We start from the raw sequence: 12048 nt of genomic DNA on the forward strand, positions 1-12048 counted from the left end.
CAATGTTAATTTCCAATACATGAGGAAAACGACCCGCTTCTGACTGGAAGTTGCACCGCTTTGTATGCAGTGGTTTGCTGTTCGTCTCTACAGGAAGTAGACACCTGGCTGGGCCGTGCTAACAGTTAAATGCTAACAATTTAAGTGAGCATAACTATGATGGAGTTGCACAACTAAGCCTGAATTTTGTCAGAATAATTGTCTTAATACGTAGGACACAAAGAAAGGGAGGATAAAAAGTAATTGAAACTTTATTTTTTCCTTGAAAAATTTTCAGTCCCAAATAACTCCAAAGTTTTAAGTATGAAAACTCTGTCACGCAGCTGCCTGGCCAGCGGTTGGTTTGTAGTGCTGACTGTAGCTGCAATGAACAAAGGAGCCTGAAGAGCAGTATATGTAAGGGAGCCACAAAGCAAAACCTGCTCCCTCATCATAAAGCTGAAGGGACCGTCTCTCATTCAGGCGAGAAGCACCTCGGTTAAGGAGGATTTTCCTTACTGGTGTTGCAGCCCCGACGCCCAGAATTGTGAGCCACTGTCCAGCAGTGGAGACTGGAAAAATTTGCATTTAAATCTTGTTTCTTAGCTGTGCTGTAATGTGCTCTCTCTCTGTTCAGGGTTTAGAGGCGAAAATGGGCTTATTCCAGTGCTTTGCTTGAAGGTGACAGTCATCTTTGTGAGATGAGATTATTCATGTGCATTTCATTGAAGCTTTTCTGAGCAGAAGGTTGTGCGGCTTCCAGCACTGTGGTGGGGCCCAGATTGTTACATCTAGCTTATTAATTGTTCTATAATTATAAGTGGCTTGCTCATTATTTTTTCTTCTAGTCCGATGTTTTACGTATGATGTACTTAACATGAAAGAGATATTTAAGAACTAGTTGTTCTGCTGCTTTTATGGCCTAATTAGTTTAGCAACGTGAACTACTTTATTTATAAACTAGAGTGCTGATGAAGAAATAATTGTTTGGATAGCTTACATTGCCAATTTAAATGTCTGTTTTAAATGTCTGTGAAGTTTGATCACGGTTTATTATTGAAAAATTTGAGAACGGATCAGTTTTAGGCTGTACCCTGTTTTGCTGCGTATATGAATGATACTTGTTAGCTAGACAGCGCTCCACAGCTTCTGTGCTATTTAACATGTAAATGTCTTTAATGGAATCTGGGCTTTAATGGCTTTAAATTTTACTGAACTTATTGGCAATTTTTATGTTTACCAGTCCCTTGCAGAGACGGGAGAGGCTCTCTTGGCCTCTCGTGGAAGTGATGGTTTCTGTCATACATAAGCACGTCTACATAAGGTACACATGCAGATCCCTGTTTCCCTGCAGAGCTGCATAAAAAGCTAGTGGAAATTCCCATCTAATAGAGGGGGTTTTCATCAGTTTAAGAGAATTGTAACATATTGCAGAAAACTGAAAGCCACATTTAGTAGGCGAAAAGACTTACATATATTCTGTTACCAACACTCAAGAATATTTTCCAGTTACCTCATACTGAGGTGCTGTACGTACACACAGGTAGCGGAAGTAATACTCTTACATCTTCACTGATCATTTGATGGCTCTCTATCTATCAGTCATGTATTTGTCAGTGGAACTTAATTGCTGAATACAAGTAACTCTTCAGGGAATAGAACAAAATACCCCAAAAGTAATTTGGTGACAGATTGTCTCAAAAGGCTGCTTGAAAACACAGGGTGGTTTTTTTTTTGTTTTGGGGGTTTTTTAATTTTTTTTAAAGAGCTCCAAGCCTGCTCTTGGAACCATAAAATAGAATGTTACACCCACATACAGATTTGCATTTGCAAACTTCATTGTAGGGCCAAATTACCTTACTTTTGCTTTCCAGAAATCCCTGTCACGTGTACCAAATTCACATTTTCAACACGTGAATAGAAATGCCAGGAAATTTTGCAGGCTCTTGGACGTGCAAAGTGTGACTTGCTGTAACAAATCCTTATTTTGAATATAAACTAAGCCCAGATCTTATGTCTAGAATTCAGTTTCTTTGTTCAAACTGATACAAAGACTTCAAGGGGCAGCCTCACCTAATACATTCAACTAAGTGTCCATCTATACCACGCAGTGTACTGTACTTAGTGAGTAAAAATGCCAACATAAACTGTGCCTATATAATGTACCATTTCCATTATGCGTGTTAACTGAAGCATCTGCACAGGTTCATTAATTCAAATAACTTTACTTCTTTAATATATTTTGGTAACGAATAGCCAGAACATCTTTTATAGTTAGTCATGATAATCACATTTCGTCCATTAAACTCGCCTTCAAGGTAGAGAAGGTGCAAAAAGGATTATCACATTCATTAAGTGCTGCTCTAAAACGTACAAAGCTTACTAATTTCTCTCCACTGGCATATTATTTAACAAACAGTACAGGTAATCAAGGAATTTATCTTAAGACTTCTGCAAATTAAGTTTTTTTGTATTTCTTATAAGTCCCCTAGTTGAAACCAAAGATACCCGTTTCTCAGTATCAAACACTCCTTAAAAGTAGTGGTGCACTGGTATCACTGACAGATATTAAGCCATATTCCTAGTTATGCCTGGTGTGCTATTTAATTCCTCTCTATATTTGTGAGCTTGCTTTTTTATGGGTGTCGAATTCTGCAAGCTTTCTAGAATGGGTAATTAGTTGTTGGGTTGGGGGGTGGTGTTTTAAAATCTATGGGGTTTTTATTTGAGGAAAACTACATTTCCTGTTGTTGCTGTCCTTTACAGTGCTGTGACCACGGAACTGGCTGCCTGCAGGAAGACGTTCAGACAAGCTGTCCACGTACCCCTTTTGGTAGTGCTCCGAGTTTCTTGTCCTATGGGCCTGTCCAGGTAGGATCAACTCTAGAGACCTAAAAACACTGACTGCAGTTGCTCTCATCTTTTCACCCATTGAAGCCAATTCTATTAGACTTAGAGAAGCAGCCTCTTTTTCTTCCCTTTTTTTCCTCTTCCCCAAGTACCCCTGAGTAAAAAGTCATGTTTGTTTTTTTGTTTTGTTTTGTTTTTTACAGTCCATAAACCATCCCTCAATTTGTGAAATGTTAAATAGCAAGCAATGAACTGGCTTTTTAAGCAACTGTCTAAAGCATGTGGGAGGATTAGGAATACGCATACTTCTGTAGGTTGTCTGGAGTGCACACTTCATCATCATATAATCCTTCAGGATCCAACAAGGTACCTGTGAAGAGAAAGGGAGATGTGACTGTCCCAGCATACCCCCTGTGATTTGCCTCTCAGAAGCTTCCGGGGGCAGAGGTGTGTGAAGGCAGCATCTGCGTGGGGGAGAGGGGTCCGGTCTGACTGAGGGCGCTTTGTGTTCGCTTCTCCTCTATCCAGACCTCCCGACTGCCTGCCACCTTTCAAAACGCTGCCTCCGCCCTTCCCATTTCTCAGCCCCAATATCTCTGATTTTTTTTTTTTGTTTTTCTGCTACAACAGAGTAAAGCCACATAATTAAACAGCTCCACGTTGTTACCTTTACTATCTTCACAGTTATTATTACTCCTCTAGAGAAAGTCTTAATTCCTGATCTAAAACTTCACCAAGTTCAGCTGAGTTTCATCAGGTATGAATATCTCGGAGTTCCGTGAAGTCTTCTATAAGATGAACCCTACAAGCTTGTAGTGTTGTTGAATTCCTTTGTTACATCCTCACTTACAGGATTTATAGAACACCAAATGGAACATTCTGATCAAAAGCTGCAGGCTTTCACTGCATGCAGAAATTACAGAAACAATAATTTGCCTCCCCCCCCCCCCCCCAGTAATCTAGAGATTATTTTGAAAGTAGAATAGGTGTGGGAAGGCATTCAAGTAGCTTGATGCATAAGGTCTGGAATGTGGACTGAAGTTTGAAATCTCTGATTGGTTCTTATAGTTCAACAAGACCCTGTTAAGGTTTATAAAATACATGCTACAGAAATACTCCTTGTAAATATTTGGTCTCCACCAAGTTCTTACCGCCAGTTAGCTGAACTACCTGCTGAGTGACAGACAAGTAAATGTTCATACACTGATAGCTAGAGAAGGTCTTACCGATTGCCCATGGTTTATCCTCCCCAGGACCAAGTCGACATGGGTCTTTGTAGTGTGTAAACAGAGAATGCTGTTGCTCCAGCTTGTCCTCTGCAGGGAAAGAACAAGCCCAAGAAAAGGCACATCAGCTACGTGTGGTAAACCTGTGGACAACCGTGTGTTCTGCCACAACAGAAAAGGCAAGTCCTCCTTCCTGCTCACGATACATATATAGGGTGGATTTGAACCAGTTCAGTAGTAGCTTTACTGCACAGCAGTATCTTGTCTGGATTAGAAGTTCCGACAAATGCTTGTTAATAACAGTGCTTTCCTATAAAGTCTTTCTATGAAAGATATTTTTTGGTGGTTTCTAACTGTAAACTGAAGTGGAGGTTTTCCAACGTATTTCCTTACCCTGCCATTGACACTACATGGCTTACACCGGTACAAAACTTTGTTGGGATGGATCGTACAATGGAGAACTGGACTGACTTCACAATGTCAATGGCTGTTTGTGGGGGTATGTATACATCTCAGTAAGCTTGAGGATAAAAGCCTGTGCTTTACATGCTTCAGTAGAATTCACTGAATGTTTTCCAAGCTATAATAGACAAGAGAAAGGACAGACAATTGATAATTCGCTTGGGATATTATCTAAAGCATTAAAGCCATTCTAAACATAACCATAATACATTAAAATTTTGTCATGATTAATTTGCAACTGTGGCACTGATAGCGACAAGTCACAGGTGATGAGACAAAGTTAACTCATCTGACTGGAAGGCTTTTTATCTTGGGTGAAAAGGTTTAAAAACGTAATAGACTTTTACACAAGTCAGTCCAAAACAACCTGACAACAAGTAACTTTCTAATAATGTTCCCACCAAGTGCTCATTCACTGTATGAATGTTGTCATAATGTTCTGTAAAGCTGGAGGGGAAAACTGAGTTGCAGAAAATTTGTCATACGCATAAGGTCGCTCATGGACCTGGAGATCTTTGAAAACCGTACTGTCAATACCTCTAAGAATAGAAGCTTGATATTCACTGAAACATTAATTACGTGCCGTATCGGTCTGTGGAGTGGGAAAGAATACAGAAAATCACATACAGAATTACAGGAAGCTGATTATTGTTTAAAAAAAAAAAAAAAAAAGACTCTTAAAATGTTCAATTCTCTGCAACGCTAACAAATGTCCCTAAAACAATGAGTAATGTACAGATGGAGGAGAAAACTTTAAAATACTGCATTAATCTTGCTTAGTGTGTAAGGAAAGAAAGCAATCTAAAAATAAAAAATGAAATAGCCAGCTTAATTTCAGTTTCCGGGCTGAGTGAATTTTAAAGGGGAGGGGAATGTAAATAAGGTGCAGAGATAGCAAAAATAAAATCTTTTTTATAACCTGCATTTCAATCCTCTTTAGTAGCGGTTGCGATATTTACAACTATTATTTGCAAAAGCAAATAGTTGTTTCTACTTTTGCTTTAAAAAGACAGGTCACAACAGCATTAATTATACTCTGTACTGCTTGTGCAAGATCTTGGTCAGAGGGCCAGAGCTTCTCAGGTGGAGAATACCGACCACATGTTCTGCCGCACAGCTTCACTCCTGTCTCTCTCCCCCCTCCTGCTGCACAGCCCCATTCACTTTCGATTTGCGATCTGACCGGGCAGTCTCCCCTTTGGTATGCAGCAGATTGTGTATTTCCTGGATGGACGTCTTTGCCTCCAGGCCACTCCATCCATCCAACAATATTGCAAGTGAAACAGTCAAATCGCAGCAGATGTGTCTGTGTCCCCCGGCTTCTGCCTCCCTTCATCGGGACCGCTGCAGTTGCCTCCTCAGCCTGTCTGCGTAGCAGCTTGGCTAGCTGAAGGCCTGTTATTGACCACGTTTCTTCCGTCCTTCCCTAAAAACTCACTACCACTGCTACCGTTATATTTTATCCTAATATGTGTTTGTTTAACTGCAGTATTCTGTAGCCATTACCACTTACTGTTCACCTGCACAGTGCATAATGGATTTTTCTACCAGTCAGAGCACTTTGCCAGCACCTTCTCTGACCATTCTGAGTTTACTTTGGATCATATAGTTGTGACTGATTTGGGTTTTGTACGTAACAAGCTAGAAACAAACAACAGAAGGACTGTGTTTGGGGTTGATGGTCTTTTCTACCCAACTAAATGTTTCTCCAGCTTTGCTAAAATCTTCCATTACAAGTATCTGATACAAGTCATGAGATTAGAGAATACTAGTTATTTTTGAGATCAGACAATGCTCGCTTTTTGTTTCTTAAATTATTTTTGGTACAGTTATTGCTCTCAGCCTCAGTTACCTAGGCTTCTTATGAAGACTACAGAATTGGCACTGGATGCCCTTCACAGACTCCCTCCCCTGTTAATCCACAAGCTCTGGTCTGAATTGCTGAATCCCGCTTTGAATGCTGCAGCCTGAGCTCACCTGTACGCTGCACATCGCCCTGGTAACACAGCACAGACGAAATCCCTCTGATGAACCCCCCTCGCCGTACCTGCCTCGCGCTCTTTGTATACTTTTGTGCGCTTCAGTTTTGGCCCAGTCACGCAAAAGGCCTTTTGGCCATCAGCCTTGCGGGAGGCTGGCCGCTGGGCACGGCTGATCCATTTGCCAGCTCCAAACCAGCAGAGTCGATTGCCGTCATATAAAGCCAGCAGGGAGCTCTGCTGGACGCCTGAGCTACTGTACCGAGCGGGAAGGCAGAGAGGATACACAAACACAATGCTCTGCGCTCTATGTTGGCAATTTAAGTGTTAACAGAGCATAATATTTATGTTTCGAAAAGGCTGCCATCTCTGTGAACTCACCACCCGTTAATTATGGTTTTGTGGAGTTCTTTTTCTAGTACCCTCAGCATCCAAATATAGAAAAAAATATCAAAAATTTATTAAAATAAAAAACCCAGAAGTTCACAGCATCAGTTAATTTTTTCCAAGACTGATTCAGCAATGTTTAGTTCTCTCTGCAGCATTCATCTCTTATGTCTGCATATATGCACTATCAAATTATTTTTAACTGCATGAATTTACTGCTTTTTCTCCACAAAAATCCCATAACATACATGTCTTTCATTAGTAACTAAAATTCTAGGACAATAGGTGTCTACCTAATTCAAGTAAAGCTAAACCACTGGATCTGTCCTCATCATAGCTACTGCAAGTCACAAATTATTGCCCCTTGTGCCTTAAGAAACATCATGCTTAATAACTCAGCAGAGCTCCTAAGTGTGAGCTACTCTCCTTGGCTCATCTCAAGGCTACTACCTATTTTAAAAGTAACTGTAGCAATTAAGTCTTTCCTTGCAAAAGCCAGTCACAACTTAGTATACTGCTATAACCCACAGGAATCAAGAACTTTCCTATTCCTTTCTGGAATAGGGAGACGCCAGGAAAAGGAAAACCTTGTCTTACCAGAGGAGCAGTTATCGAAGTTGAGATCTCCACAGATCACATCAAAAGCCACCAGCTCCTCTGGATTGGCTGTACTGGAGGAGGAGGTAGATTTTCTGAATTCAGACAGCCAATCTTGAAGCATATCCAGTTGCTCACACCGAACAGTAGTATCTCCTGTAGCAAACAAACAAATAACCAAAAGAAGAAAGAAGTTCTCCTTTTAGCATGTTACTCAGACACATACTAGTTGCTAAGCTGTTGCTAGACATCTTGAGAAAAAGGGTGCAAGATTAAAAAATGGTGTGGCTAATAGTATATTCAGTGCATCGTGCTTAGCCCATTATGAAGCTCATCAGGAACCATGCTTTTTGATGGTTCAAATATCTCCTCCTGGAATCAATCATACTAGGCCCATCTGAAGAAATAAGACAAGGCATCTGTGCTGCAGACAACCAGCCAAAATGATGATGTTTCTAGCCACAGGAGGAGGATGATCTGTTTATAATCAGGAGTTCAGGAGTTAAAATCCTACTTCAGACAAAACTGGACAGCATGTTCTAGGGTAAACAACTTGATGTTTCTTTGCTTTGCTTTCTAATTTTTAAAAACGAACAATTTAACTTTCAAGTGGTATTAGTAAATATACATCAATGGTAGATTCAACTTACTCATCCTGTAGCAGTCCATCCGAGGAAGGGTTCTATTTGTGTTTAAGTAAGAATGCCTAAACTGGACGTATTTTGTCATATTTTTGAAGGTATGTGTAGATACAGCTTTAGGTAGGCAGTACTTCAGAACTAAAGAACCAGATCCTTTTCACCGCTCGCAGGGAAGTTACACTAGTCTCCATGTGCTGAGGATGTGCCCCCGTTTTATAGGAGTGACATGAAAGGGTTGAGGTTGATTGGTTGCCAAATATTTGTTACTTGTGAAACCAGCTGACACACAAACCTGCTCTTTAATTACAGCAACTAACCACACTTAATTTCAAGCACATTAGGTGACATGAAGTCTAAGAAAAAAATAATTACTGGCTCTTTTAAAATGATTACAGCAAAAACTTGATGTGAGGAAAGAAGCAGGAAGAGACATTCTAGAAATAATTGTTTACTATATTGTCTTTCCTTTCCTTTTCTTTTGTTTTCACTGTACCTATAGTTGACAGTTATAATTTTGCTTGTTTCAGACTTGAAATGATACGTCAAGTCAGAACAATATTACTTTTCTTCAAAATAAAAGATTTGTTTTCAAATGCCACAATCAGAAGGAAAAGCAGCAAACCCAGAATGACTTGTTCTGACTACAATTCTATTCTAACCTAATTTACTACTTTGTGCTAGCTATTAAAAAGGTGTATAACACAATTAGAAGCATCAGTTATGTATGTCCAAAACTGCTTTCGGTGGCCACTGTGGAGATGGTGAATATTTAAGTCTACATCCTCACAGCTTGTTCTTCACTTGGCTGAACTGCAGCTGTCACCAGCTCTCTTTCTAGACTTTTAAAATGTGAACTCCGCAGCACACTGTAACTGCGTTAGCGTACAGACAAACTTCAGGCATTAGGACTTCACTTTCCTACCACTCTTAACCTGTGAAGGGCTGGATTCTCAAGAACGTCTTGGGGGGGGGGGGGGGGGGCGTGGGTGGTGGTGGTATTGGTGGTGTTAAAACGACAGTTAAATACAAACTGAATCAGAAATGTTCGACCAAGCGTGATTTGATACAATCCTAAATAATTAAAAGAAATAGTAAAAAGAACATGACCAGGGAAAGAGAGCGCTTTAAGTAGGTTCTGACACTGACTCATCTCTTGAGACTGGTAATTCCAAGAGCAAATAATCTGATTTTTTTCTTCCACTCGTGTTATTTCCCAACAAATCTTTACTGGTTGGGCTGTAATATAAAAGCAGGTACAAGTGCTTCCTGGATCTATTCCCTAGCCTACAGTTTCTAGTTACTTGTACCTCAAGGTCATGCAGTACCCTAATCACGCAGCTTGACACAAATCCAGACCAATGTATTCTTGGGAAAACCCCTCGCTCCAACAGCACAAGAAAGCCCTACAGTGAAGACGTAGCTAGACAAAAGCACAAGAAATAGGTCACAGCAATAAATACAGCCTGTAGCAGGTGACACTAACCACAAAAGGTGTGCATGACTAACATATACGTTCTGCTTAACTAAAGATATAGATGAAATTACAGATTCACAGAAAGGGACCTCTGGAGATCACCTAATCCCACCCCTCTGCTCAAGTGGGGTCTCCTACAGCAGGTTGCTCCGGACCACGTCCAGTCAGGCTTTGAATATCTCTGTGGTTGGAGACTCCATAACCTCTCGGTAACCTGTTTCCAGCGCTTAGCCACACTCAGAATAAAAAACGTTTTCCATTGTTAAAATGGCATCTCTTGCGTTTCAGTTTGTGCCCGTTGCCTCTTGTCCTGTCACTGGGCCCCACTGAGGAGAGTCTGCCTCCATCTTCCTTATACCCTCCCGTCAGGTATTTACACACTTTGATAAGATCATTCCTGAGCCGCCTTCTCTTGAAGCTGAAAAGTCCCAGCTTTCTCGTTCCTGGTGAAGCTTTATTCAAATTCATGGACTGTCCTTTTGCAGCACCTGAATCTTTCTATCCTGTCTCATCTCCTTAGGCCAGTACTTCCTTCTGGCCTGCCTTTGTTTCCTCATAACATAACTTTTACGCATGGTGCTTGTTGACAAGAATGCAGTAAGTCCTGATTATATAAATTGCGTAACTGTCTAAGACCAGCTTTTACATCCCTGAATTGTCAAGGTTTTTTTGCATTTTCTGTGAATTATCCATCTGGCGTGGCTTCACTAAGATGAATGATAAAATAATGCGACCATTAGCCTACAGGCATAAAACTCAGGCAGCAACCTGTCACAGACCAGCGTGAAGAATGTAGCAAACCCACTTAAATGAAACACACCAAGGTAAAATTCTCCAAACCAGAAAACTCTTGAGAAAAACAAAAGACAGACAGGCAAAACCATTTTAGGAGGATATTGTGAAAGGTGTCTGGTAACATGCATTGCTATTATTAAAAAAACATTAACTACGTAGTGACATACATCTCCCTCGGTAAGAGTGCTGAGCCTTCATAGCAGCACTGCACACCAGATAACCTCAGGGCTCTGCAGAAAATAGTAGCCTTGGAACGCTAGAAACAGATGACTTTCATTTCTTTTTAGAAAAAGCGTAGAACTTGTGATAGTCTGGCATCTCTGATTATCCCCACTAGAGGTCATAGAAGTAATTGCACTTCAGTACCCTCCGTGGAGCGTGTGAAATGATACATTTCCATGACAAAAGATGGGATCCTCTAATGCGACTTGAATATAACTGTTTTCCGAGATTAATATTAAACTAACGGTATCCAGCTTACCGCAGCTACACAGCAGGTACTGCATGTATCTGTATGCAAAAGTTACTAGTGAGACTCAGTCTTAGGAGCTCCCAATGATCAACAGCTCTGGAGATGAAGAGAACTGAAGTAATCAGACACCTAAGTAGAGGAGAAGCCAAACCTGAATCCAGAACAATCAGGGGAGCAGACATTTCAGAAACTGCTGCTGAAATGAAATAGCATCAGTAAATATTAACAGAAGAGACCTAGGTAGTAACTCCCAACACTAACATTCAACTTCTCCTTCTTCCAGCCTTCAGCTCCAATTAAACGTTCAGATAAGAATCACCAATCTGATTGACTGCCACCAGTGATTAACCACAGAAAACAGATTTGTGCTAATTGCTCTACACTCTTTTCCTCAGTAACTGGCCTGGAAAAATGCAAATGATTGTGTTGTGACTGGTTCCTGCAGTCAGCATTTCCGAATTCTTTCCAAGTTCCCTTCAGCTTCAGATTTTGTGGAAGGATGAAAGGGTAGTGTGGGAAACCTCACCCAGCATGGACAAATGTTTCACCTTTGCTCATTACAGGATAATCATACTTGCCCTTTCCATTCACTTTGGAAATGCTTAAGTGAAATCCTGGCTTTAATTAGACCTGCAGGTGGGTACTATACACTGAGGAAGACTGTTTTGTCCTACTCTGAAAGATGTTAGAAGGAGCTCTATGATGGTTGCACAAAGCAGCTGACACAGGCCTAGTCAGAGGAAATTAAAAGATCCAGTGAAGGTTTTTAAAACCAGAGTTCTCAGCACTGATAAGTGCTACGGGATATATCGGCAGGGTATCTGGGGAAGATGATGAGCAAAAAAAGCTTGTAAAGTGTAGGATGTAAAGCCTAGTCAAAAGGAAGAATTGTTTCCAAGTCACAACCATGGCTTCAGTTTAGCCATGAGACAGGCTGTGTCACAGATGAAGCAGACCCCTACACTTGTAACATAGTTAACCCAGGGTAGGCTGGGAAAACAAAACAAAATAAAACCAAACCACCCAAAAAACCGAAACAACAAAACCGACGCCTTTTATTCTGCTGGGTTACTTTTCAGCTAGGTCAGGTCCCCAGTCAAGGGCAACACAGCCTACAACAGCTGTGTTAGCACCGCAGAGAGGAGGGGGAAAGAAAGGGCAGGCTGCCACAGCGTGGATACGCCAG

At 40.9% G+C, this 12048-nt stretch overlaps 2 protein-coding genes across 7 annotated transcripts in view; one reads left to right on the forward strand and one right to left on the reverse strand.

Annotated features, from left to right (window-relative positions):
* The window catches only part of PRMT7 (protein arginine methyltransferase 7), a 59371-nt gene that overhangs the window by 41044 nt on the left and 6279 nt on the right, over window positions 1-12048 (forward strand). For 3 of the 5 annotated variants that reach the window (XM_087739973.1, XM_087739976.1, XM_087739974.1), the window contains 4 exons: window positions 2746-2850; window positions 3033-3276; window positions 3514-3586; window positions 4083-4234. The gene's annotated coding sequence lies outside the window, so the exon portion shown is untranslated. Of the gene's footprint in view, window positions 1-1222; window positions 1304-2745; window positions 2851-3032; window positions 3277-3513; window positions 3587-4082; window positions 4235-12048 lie in introns of all 5 variants that reach the window. The other 2 variants (XM_087739972.1, XM_087739977.1) reach the window with 1 other exon arrangement.
* Window positions 1-12048, reverse strand: part of SMPD3 (sphingomyelin phosphodiesterase 3) — a 122344-nt gene that overhangs the window by 7491 nt on the left and 102805 nt on the right. For both annotated transcript variants that reach the window (XM_087739979.1, XM_087739980.1), the window contains exons 4-6: window positions 7481-7636; window positions 4056-4145; window positions 3136-3199 (exon numbers count right to left, since the gene is read on the reverse strand). In XM_087739979.1, coding sequence (XP_087596105.1) covers window positions 3136-3199; window positions 4056-4145; window positions 7481-7636 — 310 coding nt within the window. The remainder of the gene's footprint in view (window positions 1-3135; window positions 3200-4055; window positions 4146-7480; window positions 7637-12048) is intronic.

The sequence above is a fragment of the Nipponia nippon genome, unplaced genomic scaffold (assembly GCF_047370975.1).
Source record: "Nipponia nippon isolate SJK-2023a ecotype South Korea unplaced genomic scaffold, ASM4737097v1 scaffold_7, whole genome shotgun sequence".
In the NCBI taxonomy this organism is placed as follows: domain Eukaryota; kingdom Metazoa; phylum Chordata; class Aves; order Pelecaniformes; family Threskiornithidae; genus Nipponia; species Nipponia nippon.